The sequence below is a fragment of the Poecilia mexicana genome, unplaced genomic scaffold, assembly GCF_051168715.1.
Source record: "Poecilia mexicana isolate PSO_F unplaced genomic scaffold, ASM5116871v1 scaffold_3, whole genome shotgun sequence".
In the NCBI taxonomy this organism is placed as follows: Eukaryota; Metazoa; Chordata; class Actinopteri; order Cyprinodontiformes; family Poeciliidae; genus Poecilia; species Poecilia mexicana.
This window is the reverse complement of record NW_028263372.1, coordinates 34,482,281-34,503,226: the sequence shown is the minus strand read 5'-3', so window position 1 is coordinate 34,503,226 and position 20,946 is coordinate 34,482,281. Positions and strand designations below refer to the sequence as shown.

The 20,946-nt window shown below is 36.3% G+C and overlaps 2 protein-coding genes across 2 annotated transcripts; one reads left to right on the top strand and one right to left on the bottom strand.

Moving 5' to 3' along the window:
- Positions 1 to 1,455: 1,455 nt before the first annotated feature.
- On the bottom strand, positions 1,456 to 8,455 carry aph1b (aph-1B gamma-secretase subunit). Its single transcript, XM_014996927.2, has 6 exons — positions 8,161 to 8,455; positions 5,795 to 5,965; positions 5,545 to 5,618; positions 4,612 to 4,734; positions 3,751 to 3,878; positions 1,456 to 2,677 (listed from the first exon to the last, which is right to left on the bottom strand). The coding sequence occupies exons 1-6, from the start codon at positions 8,271 to 8,273 to the stop codon at positions 2,510 to 2,512; spliced, it is 777 nt and encodes a 258-aa protein (XP_014852413.1). The 5' UTR covers positions 8,274 to 8,455; the 3' UTR covers positions 1,456 to 2,509.
- Positions 8,456 to 10,220: 1,765 nt separating this feature from the next.
- On the top strand, positions 10,221 to 13,423 carry LOC106923722 (troponin I, fast skeletal muscle-like). Its single transcript, XM_014996952.2, has 6 exons — positions 10,221 to 10,276; positions 10,369 to 10,405; positions 12,095 to 12,223; positions 12,718 to 12,807; positions 13,011 to 13,187; positions 13,270 to 13,423. Exons 1-6 carry the CDS (start codon positions 10,269 to 10,271, stop codon positions 13,354 to 13,356), a joined length of 528 nt encoding a protein of 175 aa, XP_014852438.1. The 5' UTR covers positions 10,221 to 10,268; the 3' UTR covers positions 13,357 to 13,423.
- The last annotated feature ends 7,523 nt before the right edge of the window (positions 13,424 to 20,946 follow it).

Genomic DNA, 20,946 nt, shown 5'->3' with positions numbered 1-20,946 from the left:
AAGGCTCTAAGTTTATAAGCTGTTTGGGCTGATTAAGAAGTAAGATTTGCTTTTCAGAAAAAGAAGGTAAATGTTTGTGGTTTTAGTCACCAAAATTATAGATGAGTGCAAAAATGTCATTAATAAATGGGAATCTATTTTTGTACCTATTTTTTTATAAAGAAAATGTTATAAATTAAAAAAAATGTTGAAAATGTTTCAACAATTGGAGGAATTTGATCCATTTGGGCCGCCCAAAATCCAGGCCGCACTTTGTACACCATGGATATAGGAAATACAAAGATTTATTCTAAAAAATCATCTGTTTTATTTAATTTCTTAGACACAAAATGACCATGCTGCGCTTTGAGCAGCAGACAGCGCCTTCTAGTGGCCATTTAATATGTTGTTCGATGAAAACGTCACATAAATGGCAACAACACTCAGGAAAGTTGTTTTACTTTAAGTAAAAACTATTGATTTAATTAAATAAGTGTAAATAAAAATATTAAATAGAAATTAATTAAATCATTAAAATGTTTTGTTTTTACAAATAATGTTACAAATGTTGAGTAAATCCAAATCAATTTTATAGCAAAAACTGATATTTACTAAGAATCTAAAAAAAAATTTGATATTACTACCTAGATAAAATAGAGTTTGGTTTACTAATTGCATGAATAATATTAAGTCAGATTTGCAATTTCAAAAATCAAAACATTTTTCTTTTCAAGCTCAGAAATTTTTTAGTTTTTCTACCTTATCTGTCGTCCTAACATGTTGTTGTACTTTTATGATCAGCAACAGAAACTTCAGAGTGGTAATATCACCACTCCAGTGTCAAAGACCTGCATTTGCATGTGAAAGCGTGTTTTTCGGCAGAGGAAACACTTCCTGTGTCCGTCAGTCAGCCAGTCTGGGTAAAAAGGCCAGACTGACGCCTCAGAGACCTCAGATGCTTTGTGTGGCCAAACCAGGAAGAATCTGATTTCATAAACGGAAAGTCGACCTGCAGAGAGCAGCCAGGCTGCAGAGGAACGAGAAAATCAAAAACACTCACTGTGCAGCTCTACAATTTATGCAAAGCTACATTAGTACAGGAAATTTGGGCTTAATTTACTTCCATATGCTTTGACTAATATCTTAGCATTTCTACAGACTAAAGTAAAAAGCTGCATTTAAAACCTATGAATAAATCCAAATTTACAGACTGAAACAAGCTGTTGAACTCACACATATTGGTACACTGCAAAACAAGATATTACCAAGTATTTTTGTCTAGTTTCTACCGCAAATATCTTGGTACACTTGAATTAAAACAAAACTTACAAGTAACTTCAGTAAAAAAAATGAGAGCTTGTTTCACTAAATCCTTAATATTCATGTAAAATTTCTAGTACATTATTTCAGTTTATGCAAACCAAAAACATTTTATTTAAATCAACAACAAAAAAATCATGAAGCTTTGAAACAAAATCTTTTAACGTAACGAAATTTATTATTGCTGGTCTGTACCCATCAGGTTTTCCACCTGCACAATTTTCTGATTCGCTCGCAGACTAAAACCAGCTAAACACGCAGAACCTGCATGTTTATGCAGCTTCCATCTTATTTACGTTACGCTTTCAATTTTTACAACCTGCACATAAAAAATAAATCAACATAAAATCAGGTGCAATGGAAAAACAAAACATTCAGTGTGAGGAATTTGACAAACTCAAAAGAAAAACACAGTAAGAGTAGATGAATGTCAACTTTCAAAGATCAATGAGCAAACACTTTGTTGTGTTTGAGTTTATAGAAAAGTTCATAAACAATCAGCTGAAGGAAATCTTCTGCGCTCCATTTTCAACTTCAAGCTAAAAAAGACAACAAACAAAAATGGAGGAAGTGGACCAGCAACCCCAAGCTAGTAAATCTGGATTAGTTAAACACATAAATACCAAGCATGTGTTCATCTCAGCTACAACAGAATCATTATTTTCAGAAATGTTTCCTTATATACACGAGTTTCCCACACAGGGATCGCTCCACATTTAGTCGGTTTTCACACATCTGGCACATGACGTCTTCAGAGTTGTTCATTTGAGCAGAACCTAAATGATTTTACAAAGTTTTTCTACAGAATCAGCAGGAAAAAAAGCGGAAACTGACCTGATATGCACTGCAAAAACACAAAACTGGTCTAGTTTATAGTGAAAATATCTTGGTGCACTTGAATTAAATGTTTTTTTATAAGTGAGATAATCTTCCAGTCAATATTAAATAATTGACTTAAACCAATATATCTATATCTTGCTGAAAAGTTACTTCTTAGTTAGTTCAAATGTACAAAGATATTTGCACTAGAAAAATACTTTGTAAAATGTTGTGTTTTTGCAGTGTAACTCACCTGTTTCTCCTAAAAACTTTACGTTTCTACAGACTAAACATAGTAAGTAAGCGGCCATGTGAAACAGCGAATTAAAAAGGTTCATAGTGTGTGTGTGGATCTTTGGATTGAGTCCTGTAAGCCGATGAGCTCTCGGCGTTATCTGGGCCGGTGGTTGGCCAGCAGGAAGTCCTTGTCTTTGCAGGTGAGGCAGAGTTTGAGGTTCCTCAGGGAGCCGCCCGCGGTGTAAAACGCCCAGACACCCATGAAGAACATGATGATGTAGGTGGGAACCAGGCTGGAGACGTACTGCGGGTTCTGGAAGGTCTGCAGGGGAAAAATTTACAAATTAATCATCATTTCTCATTAAAACTTCTTAAAATTCTCATTTCAATTTAACTTTGAAATATTAAGATGTTGACAACGGATGTGAAAAAAAATTTATCTGCATATAAATAAAAGGAAAAAAATATATAGGTAGGTGATAAACAATTTAGCTCCACAGAGGCCTGGTAACAAGCAATTAATTTGATTCAAGTGTATGGAGCTAAATTGGTGCCATTAAGTTTTTGTTTTTTTTTTAAACTGTCAAAATTTTGAAAAACAAAAAAGGGATTTTAAACTAAAAAAAATAGTTCAGAACTACGACAACATATTAAGGCCATTGTTCATAGAAAATAAATGCATACATTTCTGGAAAAAAAAAACTCAGAAATTTTCTAGAAAAAGTAAGGACATTTCTGAGTTTGGATTGTTTAGATTAATCTCAGAAATTTTCCAGAAAACGCATACATTTTCAGCTTTTGAAACTAAGAATTTTCTATGTTTATCACGAAAATTAATCTCATTATTTGAGGGGTTTTGTTACTATTCTTTTTTCTCTTTTCTATCTATGATGGCCCTAATCTGCCATAATAAACTACTTTATTGATTTATTTTTCTTTTTTTCCCCCAGTTTAATACATTATTGCCCACATTTGGCTCCATGACTGTTAACCATGATTTCACACCTCCACACAGACCCTCCCACCCACTTCTGTCATTTTTCCATTTCAAATCCTTTTTCCCCTTTCTATTCCTGTTTCATTTTTTTCTGTTATGGCCCCAACTTAGCTTCATACATGCAGAAAGGAAGAATTCAGAAGCAGCAGAGCAGTAGTAGTAGTCTGGAAGACTGGACCAACATGTAAAATGGGTCATTTTGCTTGACTATTTAACTTCTAGTTGGATGTCTTAATACTATGTCAATAACTAATAAAATCACAAACAAGAATCATAGTGGTCATGTTGGAAATGTGTCTTTGTGGAAAAATCTAACAAATTTCAACAATAAGGTAACTACCCATAACAATAACTACATAATTGTAAATAATTATTTATTGGGAGAGAAGTTTACTCACCAAGGAGGAAACCAGGAGGTGAGTGGCGACGACCGCAGCTACGGCTAACCAGCGCTGCTTCTCACAGCCGTCGAAGAAGATGACGCCCCAGAACATGTGAAGCAGGATGATGGCCATGGTCATGAAGGCTGAGGAATTTAAAAACAAATGTGAGGGATATTTAAAAAACCCTTTGTTTTGTTGGGAGTCTAGCATTAAAAAAATACACAAAATGCTAATGAAGTGTTTTTGGTCCATCTTCTAGTGCAAATATCTTAGCACACTTGAAATAAGACAAAACTTGGTTACAAGTAACTGTTCTTTAAGATATAGAAGCTGGATTAAAGTAAATAATTCCTTAATATTAAATAAAAGAAGTACTAGTTCCACTGGCAGATTATTTCACTTAAAAAGTTATTTTTAAGTGAAATAAAATGCCAGTGGACCTAGTACTTTTTAATCAATATTTAGGAATTATTAAAATCAAACTCCTATATCTTGCTGAAAAGTTCTAAGATATTTGTAGTAGAAACTAAACTAAAATTACTTGGTAAGAATTTGTGTTTTTACAGTGTCAGAGTATTCACAGACCCTTCAAAACCTAAATTCTCTACAAGTGGAGGTTATTAAAAATAAACTGCTTTAATTAAACTTCTGGCAGTTTTAATAATATGTTTATATAAAATAACAAATTCTGTAATAAAACAGAAAAAGATCAAGTCAAAAAAATAAGTCTGAATGTCTCAATTTGAACTCAGGTTTTCTACGTGATGATCATCTGTAGGCAGTAATTTCAGAGTTAAAAATGTGTATTTGAATGCATTATAGTAGGTACCACAAACAAAGTAGCTAATTAAATAAGGAGCATTCAGGAAGTGGTACCTGATGACAGGAAGTAGTGTTGAGAGTCGCCGTGGATGCCCACAGTGCCTGGACCCACAGAGTCGGCCAGGATGTTGACCACAGAGAACGCTCCGCTCATAAAGCCGAAGCCGAGGCCGGACACTGACACAAAACAACAACAAAGCATAAGAATATCCCTCTGGAAACCTAATATAACCAAAAGTCCTCTCTGTAAAACTGTTTTATTTATTTATTTGCATAGAAGAATCCTAGCTGGAACTTTTCTACTGTGTTTCTGGTACGCCCATTAATCTGACGCACAAGCGACAGTAATAATAATAATAATAATAGATTTTATTTAGATCTTTAGATCTCAAAAGCAAAACCAGCAGTTTTAATGGCTAAAAATAATTAAATAAATATCTAAGAAAATGAACCAAATATTTTTGCTAAAATTAAATGTCTTAAGGGCAACAGCAATGGACGACAAAACCGATTCTCGGGATAATTTCTGCTTCAAAAAACAATCTGATTGGAGGCTGAAAAAAACGATTACATTCAAGTTGTGCTAGAAGGAGTTAGCCTATCAACAAAGCTAATTAAACCTAAAACAGCGTCTCAATGCTAGACATGTAGCAGCTAGCACAGACGCTGACATTAATGTCATTAATGTTAATTTTTAAAGAAGCTCCGTGAAGGATAAGCGCTGGAAAACTAAATATCTAGAATAGCACTTTGCACCAACTTGATGGTTAAATAACCTAAATAAAAGATTAAAAACAACAAATATCTTTGACGCTGAGCTCATATGTCTGTATATTTAATCGTTTCTGAATTGAAAGTGTTGCTTATGTTGTTAATCATGGTTTTAGATTAAAACTAATTACAGACAATTGATTAGTAATTCTGATTAGGTTTAACTTCTGTTATTTAAATGACCCTGAGTCCAAAGTAAGTGCAGCTGATCCGTACCATAGGCGAGTTGTCGTATAGATATTGGCATCGTTTCCTCTTGACTCAAAGCAAGAAGGCCTTCATTTGCTTTCCTGCAGGAAAAAAAAAAAAAATTTTTCTCTTGCTTTATGTTTTGTATAATGAATGACAAATAATGTTTGTCAAAAATATGTTCAAAAACCAGCCGGAAAAGTGTAGAACAAGTGAAAATGTCCCTTTTTGTTAGACAATGGAGTCAGTGTGGTGGGAAGACGCTGAAGCAGCTTACTTGAGCAGTTTGTAGTAGGCGAAGCGGAAAGTTTCCTGCAGCAGGACAGACAGCACTACCCCGAAGATGAGCAGACCCTTCTGCTGCGACGCGCTCTCCTTGTTACTGATCTGAACCGAGATGAACCACACCAGGGAGGCCAGCAGCAGCGACACCAGCCAGAAGAATGCCCTGGGAGGAAAAAACAAACACAAAAAGATGAGAAAAATGTCAGTTTTTATCTCCAAGATGTAAGCATTAATGAACACATATGAGTTACTTTAGCAGAAAAAAAGAGAATTTATTCATAAGCTTTTCATGCAGGTTCAGCTCGATGAGGAGCTTTCGAGCTCTCCTCGGAGTCACGCATCACGCTGATTTCATATTATTTTATTATTATTTTTAGTATTATTTTCCCGGTTACACGATGCATTAAAACCATATCAAATGTTTGTTTGTTGTCTACTTTCTTTGTTTGTTGTCTACTTAGTGTTAATGCGCACGGAGATCTGAGAAACTCGTCCCATAAACTCGACTAACCAAAACAGTTTCTGTGACAACTAAAAACTCAACAGACACAAAATGAAAGAGCTACTAAAGCCACATTAGCAGCGTTGAATTAAATCTCCCGTTTGCTGCGCATCTCTGCACAGTGCAGCAGATTTGACTCATCATGCAGGGCCGGTCCAAGGATGTATGAGGGTTGGAGCAGAATTTGATTTAGGGGCCCCTCTTGCTGCTAAAAACATCAGCATCTCTAACAGCTTCTGTATTAGATTTAGTGAAATATGGGAGAAAGTAGTTTAATTGGCCAGCCTAAAAAACAATAATCGCAGTTTACTAATTTGTATTTGTAAATTCAAGGATTAAACTCACAGCATCAGATTGTTGCTGTGTTAACAAAACAATTAACAATTAATTATTGTTCTTTGAAGTTTTACAAAGTAAACTTGCCAGCTCCTTAAAATCTTACATTTAAATGTTAAACAATTTAAAACCTTTTAATTTATGTATGCCTAAACAATTGAATCAAATTTAACAACATTGATAATCTCAATTAACAAGTGTTACATTTATGTATCTGTGGTCTGTTTTAAAATATTAGTGTTTATGGGGCCCCTGAAGCTCTTGGAGGCCTGATGGAGCTGCTGACTTAATTTGGATTAAACAGAAGTGCAAATTTGTTGTTTTTAGACTAGTTGTGGATTTAAATAGCATTTCACTGCAGATGTTTTCCCATAATAGTAATACTTTTACATTTCCTTTCAACTTAACATCTTTTAATACAAAAACATGGTGGACCGCCGGTGGACATCCTCGACGCCCCGACCACCGGGCTTAGCAAGTTTTCTGGGGGAAACCCTGGAGCGGATACAGGATGTGCCCCAAAGTTTTACTCAAATAAGAGTAGCACTACTGCAACATGTTTTTACTCAAATAAAAGTGAAACGTATCCAAGAAATTAGTCAAGAGTAAAAAGGTACTTGACAAAAAGTTGACTCAAGTTACTGAGTAACTGATCAAATGATCAATCATTTCATATTTAAAAATTACATAATCAAACAGATAATTTAATTCAAGAGAAAATATTGGTATTTAGGGACAAATGACAATAATACATACAAGTAACAAAAAATGACAATCAGGCAAAAGAAAATGTTTCCAAATCTGTTTCCTTCAATACAAAACATGTTTGTTTTTCATTCAGTGGGTAGACAACCCAGAAACTTTACTCAAGTAAGAGTAGTGATGTTTTCTAATAAAATTACTCAAATAAAAGTAAAGCATGCAGTGCAATACAATGTGTTCTGGGTGTTTTACAATGCCAGTTTACTACTAAAGCTTTTTGCAATTAGATAAAAAAATCAAATTTTGGTATCATCTAATGAGATTACTTCGCAATATTTGCTGCATATCCCTCATAACTATAAACATTTAAAACGTGCAAGACATTAAATATCAAGGATTGCAATTATACACAGCAGTTAGGTAGAAGCAGTTCGGTCGCTTGTACCTGAATAAAGGAGATCTGGTCTGAGGCGTATTTCCAATATCGGACAAAGTGTTAGCTTGCGTCGTTTCTTCTAAATACCTACAATTTTTATTTTTTTTTAAATTAAATTAGTGTCTTTTCGATTGTAAATATAGAGTTTTTAGTGTAATCATGACAAATTCATGTTTCTAATAGTGGGTGAATACATTCATGCACTTGGGGTTTAAACGGGAAGTAAACAAAAGCTATCATTAGCAGCCCAAGAGAGTTAGCTAGCCGGTTAGCAGCGATAGTTAGCACGTTTTTATTTTATTTCGTTCAGTGAACTGACAGAAAAATACTCCATAAACTATTTTAGCACCAACAAAAACCTCAAATGAAACTGCTTTCTCACCCTGCTATAAGGAAAATGACCCTCAGCGGCTCCCGGGCGATGGTGAACAAGAACAGGGAGACGGCTGGGCCGAAGGCGATGAATGTGCAGCCGAAAAACACCGCTGCCGTCATGTTGGCTCGGTAGCTGGGAGGTCCAGTGGCTCCAAAACCCGGTTCGCTTCTGTTCACGGAACCGCAGGGGTTCGTCTTTATTTTTGACGAGGTAACTGCCTAGTCTGAGCGGTGATTCTTCTTCCTAATTTCACTTCGGTATCACAGGATTGTCATGACGTCACACTCTATCACGTGACTCGCTGTGGGGAAAATTCATTTCTTTTATGCCTTTATTTAGAGACAGTAATATCAAAGGTTAAAAATGCATATATACACAGACACCTACCTTGCATTTCTATAAACAAGAAAACATAAAAATCTATATCAGGTCAATGTAAATAAGTGTTCACGAATTTGTTTTTGTTTTAGCCAATATTTCGTCCGGGAATCGAAAACTTTAAGATCAGTTTCTAATTTTATTCCTTAAGGTGAGGTCTCTGTGTGCAGGTGAGGTTTTCTGAATCAGGTTACTTGGGACTGACCACCTGTCAGAGCTCGGAACAGTGGGAGTGGCTCACGGCAGCGTGGGAATTCTGGCTCTTTTTACAGAACACCGGCTCTATTTGCTCCCCTGTGATGTGAATTGTTCCATGTGAACTCGGTTTTAGTGGGCACATCAACATGCAGTAGCCTTATCTAACGGTTCAACACCCCCCGCTGCCCGGTGGACAAAGATTAAAAAATAAAAATGACTAAATAAAACATCATGAACAAAACTGTAATTGACAAAATAAGCTCCACATTTAAAACATTTTTTTAAATATTTAAACTTTATTTCACAAGGAACATTTACATCAATAATATTCATTTATTTTAGAATGAAACGGCTAAAAAAATAAATCATCCTAATTTAATTAATGTCAAACAAAAATTATGAAAATTAAATATCAACAGTAATGATTAGAACCAGAATACCGAACCAGATAAAGCACTTGGCACTGCAATATTTCATATGCTGATGTATCATAAGATATTACATATTTTATTACAAAAATAGGGGGGAATTGTGTTTAAAATTTGTAATATCTGATAACAGAATTTTCCGCCACAGAACTCATTGCCATCAAACATCAGACGTTATGGGGCAGCACAGTGAAAATATTTAGCTGTTCTAATTTTCCTTCACCTCCCAGGTTGCAGTTTGAGCAGCTGCTTAATGTGAGAACCAGAAACAGGAAAAAGATCCTCCAAGTTTAGACATGACAGCTGCTTGGAGGCTTTTTCTGGTCCATCAGCAGCCGCTCCAAAACTATGAAACACCATCAAATAGTCAGGATCACTAATGCTCAGGAAAAATATGACAGGAAATTCTCACCAATTGGAAGGAAAACACATAAAAATCATGTATAACTGAGGACTCACTCTGCATATTTAGTCATCAAGTAGGTTTTCCTCAAACTTTGCCCAAATTATTTAACTAAACTGAGCTAAATCAGTCGATGCTCCACTATTGTGCAGAGAAGAAATTCTTCAGATGTTTGTTTCAGGCTCAGCTGTTGCAGTCAACCTTTGGACCTTGATTTCAGACAACTGGCCCTGCTTCATCTCAAACACACACACACCCACACACACACCCACACACACACACACACACACACACACACCAATGTTTGCGTGGCTATCTTTGTGGGGACTTTGGATTGACTTCCATTCATTTATACAGCCTAAACCTTACCTTTACCCTTTTCCTAACCCTAACCATCACATACCTAACCCTAACCCTAACCAAAACTCAATTCATACCTTAGCCCTAACTCTGACCCCTGACCCAAAAACTGAGTTTCCCCTTGTGGGGACAAGCCTTCGGTCCCCACAAGGACCACTTGGTCCTCACAACGTAGTATGTGTCAGGAATACCCCACAAGGTATTACAAACAAACGCGCGCGCACACACACACACACGCACACACACACACACAGAACCCAACGTCTATAAAGACACCAGAAACCCGTGGAGGTTTAATTCATCTCTTTTTACACACAGACAGCAGGAAGGAATCAGCTGCAGGGAAGATGGCTGAGTAAGACTCTGTTTAAGGATGACTGTCTTTGATTTAAAATAAACCCCGAAAATCTGTTCCAAAGCTTCACATTATCTGTTTTGTTTTGGAAGGAAGAAGATGCCACTGAGCCGCAGAAACCATCTCAAGGTATTTCTAATGTTGGTGTTAACCTGCCTGATCTTCAGAGGTTTTAAATTATTTTACTTCTAGGATGCAAATAGTGAATCAAATCAACATTTAAAGGACAGAAATATGAATTTATATAAACTGATGCCTTTGGACATTTACCTCTGATTTGTATGCTTTCATTCAGTTGCTGCTATTTATTTTGTGTAATGCACCTTTAGCCTGACTGCCACCTTTGTATTTTTGTATCACTTATAGTCCATCATGGGAATAAAATATCCTTGCAGAAATCTGGTTTTTACTTTTTTTCAATTCATCATTAAATGTTTCTGTGTGTTATGGCCATTGTAGGGAGAGACAAAGAAGGAGTAAGTTTCATAAAATTTTTGGCCCTTAAAATGCAGGAATTTAAAAGTTTTTCCCAGAAAATATCTGAGATTAATCTAAAAAAAATTCTTATTTCTGTCTCACAAATTTTCTACATTTGAAATTTAGAAATTCCTAAGTTTCTCCTAAAAAAATTCTGAGACTGATCTCAAAATACTTGAGTCTTTTCCCCAAATTTGTAACTTCTAAGACTCCAAAATTTCCAGGCCTAGAAAATTTCTGAAATTAATCTGAAACGTTCTGAGTTTGTTCTCACAATTTTTTACTTTTGAAACATAGAAATTTACAAGTTTTACCTTAAAAAAAACATCTGAGGTTAATTGGAAAATTCTAAAAAAAAACAAAAAACTTTTCTTGCAAATTTTCTTTCAAAACTTAGAAATTTCCAAGATTTTCCTAAAAAAATAATCTAAAAGTCTTTGAGTTTTTCCCTCATAATTTTTTTTTTTACATTTTGTAATTTAGAAATGTCCTTGTCTTTTTTCATTTCTTAGATTAACATCGATATCTCTAAGATTCGTGGTGGAAGTTTACTACTTCTTTTTTTTCTGTTTACAATGGCTCATATATCGTATGTTTCAGACCATCAAACAACATTAGAGAAAAGAGTAAATTCAAGAAACGGTTTTCACAGGATTTGTTTATTAATTCGATTAAAAACATCTATCTAAATCATCCTGATCCAATTATAAAAAACAATTACCTCCACAAAATGTTAATAAAAACAGAAAACAAGAATCAGAGTAATCTTCCCATTAAAAGGTAGACTACCAAAATTACTCCAAAAGTGCATCAACTCAGAAAAACTAACAATTGAAGAAGATTTTGTCTACATCTGAAAATTTTGCAAAAATACAATTCTTTTACTTGCCATCCATCTGTGGAACAATTTGATTAACAAAAATTAAGCTTGAAGTTGTAGGTATTCTATTTACTGCAATGCGCCACAGTAAAGGGAAAAATAACGCAGAAAAACAGTTGGAAAACAGTACAAAACCTCTCATTATTCTTTTGTCTCGCTCTGTGTCAGCTACGCTACATGCAGCCACGTTGCTATAGCAACTGACTGACAACAGCTGACTGACAACTGACTTACTTCCATAACATCACAAGGTATTTAACCATTATTTTAATTGTTAAATTAAATCATCATTAAAATTTCTCAGGAAGCCTGAGACTAATTTTGTTTAATGATCTGAAACATTCCAGTTCGACATGGATGCATATAGAGAAGAAATCTAAATGGGAGTTTTTGACCTCTCTGTAAATAAGTGAACAGGTGTTTGAACAGCTTTAGCTGCATGTTTCCATTTCTCCTGGCAGAGTCTGCTGCTCCAGATCGGCAAAGAAATGCTGGAGGAGGAGGCCCGGCAGGCCGAGGAGGAGAAAATGGCTTACATGAGGGAGAACTGCCCCACCTTCTCCTTCCCACAATGCACCCTGGAGCTCCAGGTAAACAAAATATTTTTTCAAAATAAAATTTTGAAATACCTGTACCTCCTTCTTTTGTTTGTATCTTTAAATAATTTCCAACTTTGTACACACACCATATTCATTAGTTAAATAAGCTAATGCAAGTAAGCTGCCAATAAGCTGCTAATGCAAGTTAAATTACTTGCATTAGCAGCTTATTAGCCAAATAACCTGATGCAACTGGTATTAATCTAAATTCCCAACATGCTGTGAATGTCAAAATAAAGATGTTAACTCTTACTAAAAAGTTGGATTTAGGCATTAAAGTGTTTAACTCCTGACAATTAAATAAATAATCAGCACATTTTTCATGAACACCAAATAGTAGAAGACAACCCTAATCCTGTTTGTGCTTTTTAACCAATATTTGTATTGGCTGTTATTAGATATCTAAACAAGCAATGGCATAGATTATTCTGAGGATTGATCTTCTTACTTTTGGACCATAAAGCTCACTGTTGCTGTTTCACCAGGAGCTGTGTCGGCAACTTCACAAGCAGATCGATTTGGTGGATGAGGAACGATATGACATGGAGATGAAAGTGAAGAAATGCAACAAAGAGGTTTTTCTATTTAATAAATTAATTTTTCTATATTAATAGAATAGCTTCATTATTTTTGAAAAAGTATACTTTTAATCATTTAGATTGCTAGGTTTAACATCATAATAAGATGGTCAAACCGGATAATTTAGATGGCTAAAATTTGGTTTAAAAGTGCCATCTGGACTGATTGTCAACACCTGACTGAGTATTATCTGTGCCAGATTGATGACCTGAAGATGAAGGTCCAGGATCTGAACGGCAGGTTTAAGAAGCCCACCCTGAGGAGGGTGAGGATGTCGGCTGATGCCATGTTGGCTGCCCTGCTGGGCTCCAAACATAAAGTGTCCCTAGACCTGAGAGCCAACCTGAAGCAGGTGAAAAAGGAGCTGAAAGAGGAGGTGAGTGCAGCAGATGCTAGCAACTTCAACAGAAAGACTGTTTATGACAGAACTGTGAAAGCTGTGTTTATGTTGCTGTCAGGAGAAGCAGACAGGTGACTGGAGGAAGAAAATCGAAGATAAAGCCGGGATGGACGGTAGAAAGAAGATGTTTGAGGCAGAGGCTTAAATAATATTGACCTCTATGTTTTTTAAAAAGGTAACACATTACAATAAAGACTTAATTGTACAACTAACTTCATTGATGATTTTTTTTAAAGTCCAATATTAAATTATTAATTTCCGTTGTCAAACAACATAGCTACAGAGATATTCAGAATTCTTTGGAGGGGTGTCAAACTCCAGTCCTCAAGGGCCGCTGTCCTGCAGTGTTCAGATGTGCCACAGGTACAAAACACTGAAATGAAATGGCTTATCTAATAGGTATCCAACTGGCTGCTTTCCGGGGTGACGGACATAAAAGCTGTTGAAGCGGACTTCCTGTGTTCCATCCTATACTCATCTCCACCGGCCACACCTCTTTCTTTTGTTCATCTGTTGTCAGAGTTCTGGAGTGTAGGAGTGAACTGCTGTTTGTTTTCTTAATTTTCTCATTCTTAGTTAGGAAGGTAAATTTTTGTCTTTTGGTTTAATTACTTTCAATTAGGTAAGTTTCTGTTACCATTTAGATGGTTTCCTTTTGTTTGTTGTTTTCGACTATAGCTCACTGAAGCCAACTACTCCGATTGTAACCTCTTTATCAAAAATACATCTTTTTTTAATAATAATCAACTGTTCAACTTTGTTGAAGTGGTGTTGAGATCTGAAGAGGATGGATCCTTCATGTTGCGACCTGGCCACCCCTAGACTGGTCGTAACACATGATTCGAAATGGTCCAGTACTCAAAACATTACATTAAAAACCACAAAAAGACTCGAATACGGTATCTTCATTAGGACAAAATTTAAAACAAGCAATAATAAAAAAACTATAGCAAAACTATGCTAAATCAAATTTTAGAAGCTTTTGGTAACAGGAACAAAATTGTAGGTTTAGGGTGATTTTATATTTAGGGACTCAAACGGCAAATAACAAGTGTCAATACCAAAACAAGTGTGTGTGCATTGTTTTCTGAAAAGGTAAAGTATAAAAAAATATTTTTTGAGAGCAAATCAAAGCTGTCATGATCGTGTTTCTGTGTATTTGTTTTTGGAGTTTTTTGTGTTCAGTTTGCTCCCTGTCTCTGTCTCTGCGTCTTCCCCGTTTTTTTGTCTCATCCCCTTGATTACCCCGTGTGTATTTAAACCCACCTGTTGTCCTTGTCTCTGGTCATCCTTGTCGTGTGATGCCTGTTTCCCTGTGCTGTTCTCTGTTGTTCTGTGCCTTTGATTTTCATCATTAAATATTCATCTTCATCACAACCTGCGTCCTCATCCTCACCTCAAGCAAACCACTTTATGACAAAAGCAATATATTCTAATAGAGTTGATAAACTACAACACAATAAAATAAAATTTCAAGAGGTAATCTTAAACTAAGGTATCAATGTCATTACATCAGTACCGATCTGAAACTTTGTTTCAATATCAATATTTTGTGTCAACCAGTCCACCTCTAGTCAATATAGGCAATATCTATTTGTCCAAATGACTAATATTAAGTCAGTGTACCAGAAAAATAAAAAACACCTCAGAGGCTAAAATATTTGTGGATATTGAACAGATATCACCACTCAAAAAATATTTTATGCTACCTGTAAAAATGAGAACATCCTACATGTTTGAGTTGCCCATATTGCCCCAAAATGGAAAATACATAAAATATCTATGGAGAATAAAAGTGTCACAAATTTTTAAAATAGTTTTTAATAAAGGACTTATTTAATTTTGAATAAACAACCGTTATATGAGTCCATGCAGGCAGCAGAGGGCAGCCCCGTAGCATAAGTTCGACCCTCGCAGCTTACCACTCTATCGGAGTGGTTGAGTATTTGTTCGTGGCTGTCCTCGGTAAGTTTATTAAACACTCATGTAAAAAAAGAAAAAAAACAGCAAACGAATGAATCAATGGTTATATTAGTAAACTTCACTGCATCATTGTCAAACACCATAAAATAACCTACTTTAGATGTCAGTGTACCACAAAAAAAATCTCGTAGGCTTAAATATTTGTGGACATTGAACAGATATAACCACTCAAAAGAAAATATTTTGTGTAACGTAAAAATGAGAACATCCTTCATGTTTGAATTGTCTATACTGCCCCAAAATGGAAAATGCATAAAATAACTTTAGAGAATAAAAGTGTCACAAAACTTTTTTATATATTTTTTAATAAAAGTATTTATTTATTAATTTAATTTTGAATTTAGCGGCTCTCCATGAACAACCGTTGTGTGAGTCCATGCAGATAGCAGAGGGCAGCCCTGTAGCAAAAGTTCAACCCTCACGGGCTTACAGCCCTCTTGGAACGGTTGGGTATTTCTCCATGGCTCTCTTCGGTAAGTTATGTAAAAACAGATGAATCCATGGCTATATTGGTAAACTTTACTGCATCATCGTCAAACACCATAAAATAACCGACATTTCTGAAAAGTAAGAAAAACTTACTATTTTCTGCACATTTCCTTAGCATTTTTCATCACATTTTCTGCAGACTTATTTCGTTCTTGTGAAGTCGATGTTTTCTAGCCTCAAAAGAAATATTTTTTAAGACATCTTTAGTCGGAGCCTCATCTCTGGAGCCCATAATCATTGTTTTGTTGTCAATTTGGTTTAGCATGTTCAGATGCATTGTTCCTGGAAGTGTGTTTTCAAGTTTTTGGGCCATGTCATCTCTACAATCTGCACGTACTGGTCTCCGTACAATCTGTGTTGCACAGTGCACACTCTGGTCCCCTTCAAAGTTAACAGTTGCCTTCAAGTCGTTAGCTATTTCTACATTCACTTTCACAGGGCAGTCATCAAATCTGCAGTAGCCTGTACATCGAAACTGTGGGCCAGGTTTGGTAGAGTCCAACACCTTCAGTTGATGCCTTTTAAAAGCAAAAGAGCAATATGGGTATATGGATCTAATTCCTTTGCTAATTACATTTGTCCAGTTCAGTCCTTTTAATGTTTTTCTTTTTCTTTTCTTCTGTAGTTTTGTCCATTCATTTTGTTCAACAAAAAAGAAATTGATGAGGTTGGTATGCTCATCTTTACAAATTTGGGCTCAAATGATTCGCTATAGGTTATCTTGACCTATAGCATTTTAAAAAATCTGTCATGTACTTTTACCCATCAAATTATAATCATTAACATCGGCTATTTAGCCACATTTTTATGCGGTTTGGTTAATATTCACCTAGTTGAACCGTGAATCCAGGTCCCATCACAGATAAAGCAAATAAACGCATCTAACTTTTTCTCCATAGAGACAAAAACCACTGACTGTGGCCCCAACAACTTATAATAACTGAAATTATACAACTCCACTTAAATTATGATCACTTAACTGCTGCGGTCTGAACGCACAGTCTCACAAATTCCTCCTGGTCCGCATCTGCAGAGAAATCTGGCAGTTGGATCTGTCTGATCCAAACTGATCAATTGGACTCTGCAAGCCTTTTACCCAGTGCGTGGTCTGGGCGTGCGCTTTTACAAGGATTTGTTTTTTTTGGTTGTGTGGTTTCGCTTCCCCGAAATGAACAGATGTTACACCTGCCGCGCTCCTGAGCGTCTTCCAGCTCCATTAGTTAAAACCCAAGGGTGAGTTAAGTTTAATTCTTCACAGCGGTGAAGCTGCATGCATTGGTTGTACAGCCCACTGCACATGTTATGGTCTAATTAACTTATGCACCTTTATTTCCTCAAGATAAACTGCCGGCGCCTCTGTTTAGACTATAAATAGATTAACACAACATTGAAAACTCTTTAGTTTTCTCTGTTCTGCATGTACTGCAGACTGGAATTAAACGCGCCATTTCAGCCAAAGGTTTGGAATGCATTTATGAAAGCTCCAAAGTCCATAACTCTTCAACACGCTGTCAGCTCCCGGTCAGAAAGACGCATTTAGTTCAGTGTCCATGAGATGATATTCAGAAAGGATTTTTTAAATTAATTGATTAATTGTGTAAAGTCTAAAATGTCTGTGCATGTGCACCAGTCAAGGGTGTTAATTATAACCTGTCAAATGAAAGACGTGCATAAAAGTTTCCCGTCATTTAAAAAAAAAAAAAGGTCAAATACAGAAAATATTTCATTAACGCGACCTTTGGTTGGTGCTCTTTTTTCTTTTGAGCAAGAACATTCTTTCAAACAGACATGATCGATTATATTAGAGAACTGTAATGTAAATTTGCCAAGCCGAACAAATTCTGTACTGGACAGAGACAAGGGACAGTGGCGTTTGATCGACAGCGAGTCAGGATGCAGAGCACAATGCGCGTTGATACACTGTAAAAAGAAAAAAAACATACAAAACTGCACTAAAAAAATTGAGAAATAGCAAGGCCGCAAAAGGTGAAGCACTTTATAGCGAGGGTTAACTGTATATTAGAAATGTAATAATTATCAGGAGAGTAGTGACGCAGTTGAAGCAATGAAAGGTGCAGAGGCTGAAGAAATTCAGATAAGGTCTGAAATTAATGTAGTGAAATATGTATTGCCCTGTTATTAGAAGTTATTAGAGATTAGTTGGTAAAAAAATATTTATTCTGTATGATAAAACTACTTTTTTTTAGATTGCAATACCATACCATACATTGCAATATATGCAGTCTGTTGTGAATACATTGATCCAATACAGGCACATCAGAGGCTAGAGGCAGGAAGTCAGAGTGAGGGAGACAGTAGTGGAGCAACAGGTAAGATAGAGTAACTCATAGCAGTAGATATTTCATAAAAGTTCACAAAAAAGTGGAAAAATAGGATTTTCTATTTGTAGTAAGTGCAGCTCAGTAGCATTGAGTGACATTGTAACTTTTCCTTCTAGGGTGTTAAGACTAGAGACACACAGCTGAGAATGTGTGAGAATGAACTTGTTGGTTCCCCTGTCCATGGACCTTACCACAGGGTCCGCGTTTCATTGGCTAATGCCCATTTGACGTCACTGCGCAGCTACCACGTGCTTGACCGTCTCACAAACAAAAGCTACAGTAGTAAACATATGCTACTGTAGATTGTGGACTAGCAGACCACAATCTACACAAAGTTTTTGCGACAGAACTCAAATAAGAATGGTTCTCCACTGTCAGTGGAGAATCTGTACAGGCGATGTCAGGTATCCTGATCGTATTTGTGGAAATAAAATTCAAGATTTCCCAAATCTGATACGGAATGCCTTGCTTGGATCAAAGCTTGTGCACGACCGCATTTGCAGCTCAACCGTTGTAAGATCAATGAAAACAAAGGAGTGTGTGCTGGTGTAAGTATTATTACTTTGCTTTCTTTGTGTTTAGTGAATGGGGATATTCTGAGTGGCCCTGCGACAGACTGGCGACCTGTCCAGGGTGACCCCGCCTCTCGCCCGGAACGTTAGCAAGAGATAGGCACCAGCACCTCCCGATCCCTTTTGAATTTTGAAACTTGAAATATTGTAAGGTCTTAAGGAGGCCTATAATGTGTGAACAATGACCCCGAAGTCTGAAAAAAAGTCAATAATAAACACATTCATTATGAAAACCTTTTAAGTACAGCATAATGGCAGTACAGATACAACTTCTACACCTTGAAGCCTGTCTGTTACACGGTCTTACGTTAGCTGAGCAGATCAATATGCAATGTGTACCGTATCTGACATACGTTAAAGATTTTATTTTACCTGAAAAGGCTTTTTACTAAACTGTAATCGTGTTAGCCACGCTAGCATCGAGTACCGAGTATCAGGCCTAGGCCCATTCAAATATTTGCCAACAGAAATCACTGATTCCAAAAGTAACCCTCAAAACCATGAATGCCCGACTTACCCAGCCTTGCAAGAACAATAGGCATCAGTGATCTTGTCCACAGCTATATTTATGCTGAGGGTGTGAGGATCTGCTGTTTTCCTCATTGATCGGTAGCATTTAGCTGCGACGCGCACAATGTTGGAGGCATCCCGTGGCTCAAACACCTTTATGTCGTCCAAAAAAGATGACATGAACTTGTTTGTTCCTCTGTCCATTGTCGTGGCTGATATTTTTGAAAATCCGGCAGAAATGCTACACTAATCGACTCAGAAATACTCTGCAGAGAGTCAGTCGAAATGAAAGACGCCATTTTTACATAGAAACTAAGCTCTGCGAGGCTTTGTTTGTGAGACATGCAGCCACGTGGGATTTTAGGGGGCGTTTCTGGGCGGAGCTTGGAAAGGTCCACTCCTGAACGGCTGGCCGCATTCAAAAAATTCCAAACGTATTAGAAAGTGCATAAAATAAGCTTTTCAACGGTGTATCACATGTGCATGTTGCAACAGACATTAGAGTAAATATTTCCGTTACGGAATTTCCCTGCGGAGCTTCGTGTTGTATCGAGGAGTAGAGGTGCGAGAGAGAGAGAAAACGGCAGAGGACGAGTTGAAATCGCGCATAAAATTATGGAAATGTCTAAAAGAAAAACCAACAGACTGATGGAGGGTCCCAGAAGGCTAATATCTGAAGGCAGTGAACATCAGAGACATATAACCAGCGAACCAGGCTAACGTTAGTCATATGAATGCTGCACAACTATTGGCTAACTGTTAGCTCCGTCTTGATTCCTGCATAATTTGTGCAATAAATATTTATTATACTTAAAATAAAATCATGGCATTCCAAAAATAATGTCCTAATATTTTTTTTTTTTTACCTAAAATGATTTTAGCAAAAAGAAAAAAAAATCACCACCACTTCTTTTTTTTCTGCCAAAAGATTAATGGGGCGAAACAAAAAAAAAACTAACAACAAATCAGCAAAGTGAGGGATTGGTGACCTGTACCCTGCCTCACTGATTTCTAAACCAGTTAATTAGCTAATAAGGAAACAAATTACTTTAGTTTCTCCCAAATTAGAAAAAAACACTGGATAGCTTTAATTTTCTCTTGATCTCTTACTGAAAAATGCAGCTACTTCCTGAAGTCACATCTCTTTAAGATTTCTAAAGTTTAGGATTGTCATATGCAGAGATTTTAAGTTTTATTTCAATCATCAGTCATTCCACCCAGATGATTGAATACATAAAGCCAGCAACTTTATTACTGTAGATAAAGTGAAATTGGTGGAAATATTGGTGCCACATTTTTTAAGTTTTCTTTTCACCAATAAGTGTGAGCTTTACAGGAATTTATCTTCTGATTCAACGTTAAACATGAAATGTTCCTTTAATAAAAGCTTAGCTCCTCCTCTGGTTTTAGCTGTGGTTACACTAAAGTTATTGAGGAAAAATGCCAAACAATAAAACAAACAAAATAAATATTAATAAGTGAAGAAAATGCTCATTTATTGATATGGGAAGCATTTTCCAATGCCTACTAACACCACCTGTCCACCTGTCACGTGATAGGTAGACGGAGCCAGGTGCTGCAAGGTTGGAGACCTTGTCCTGTCAGGCGACGGGGCCTGGATAATACCCGTGTTAAACGGACGGAGGAGTCCGGCGACGACAGGCGGTTAGATTCCGTAACAAATGTATGTTTTTATCTTTTTTTTTTCAAAATATCTTTCTCTTTCTTACTGTTTATTCACATGCTGTTTTTATTTTGTTTTTTAATTATGTAAAGCACCTCGAAATGCCTTGCTGCTGAAATGTGCTATACAAATAAAATTTGATTGATTGATTGATA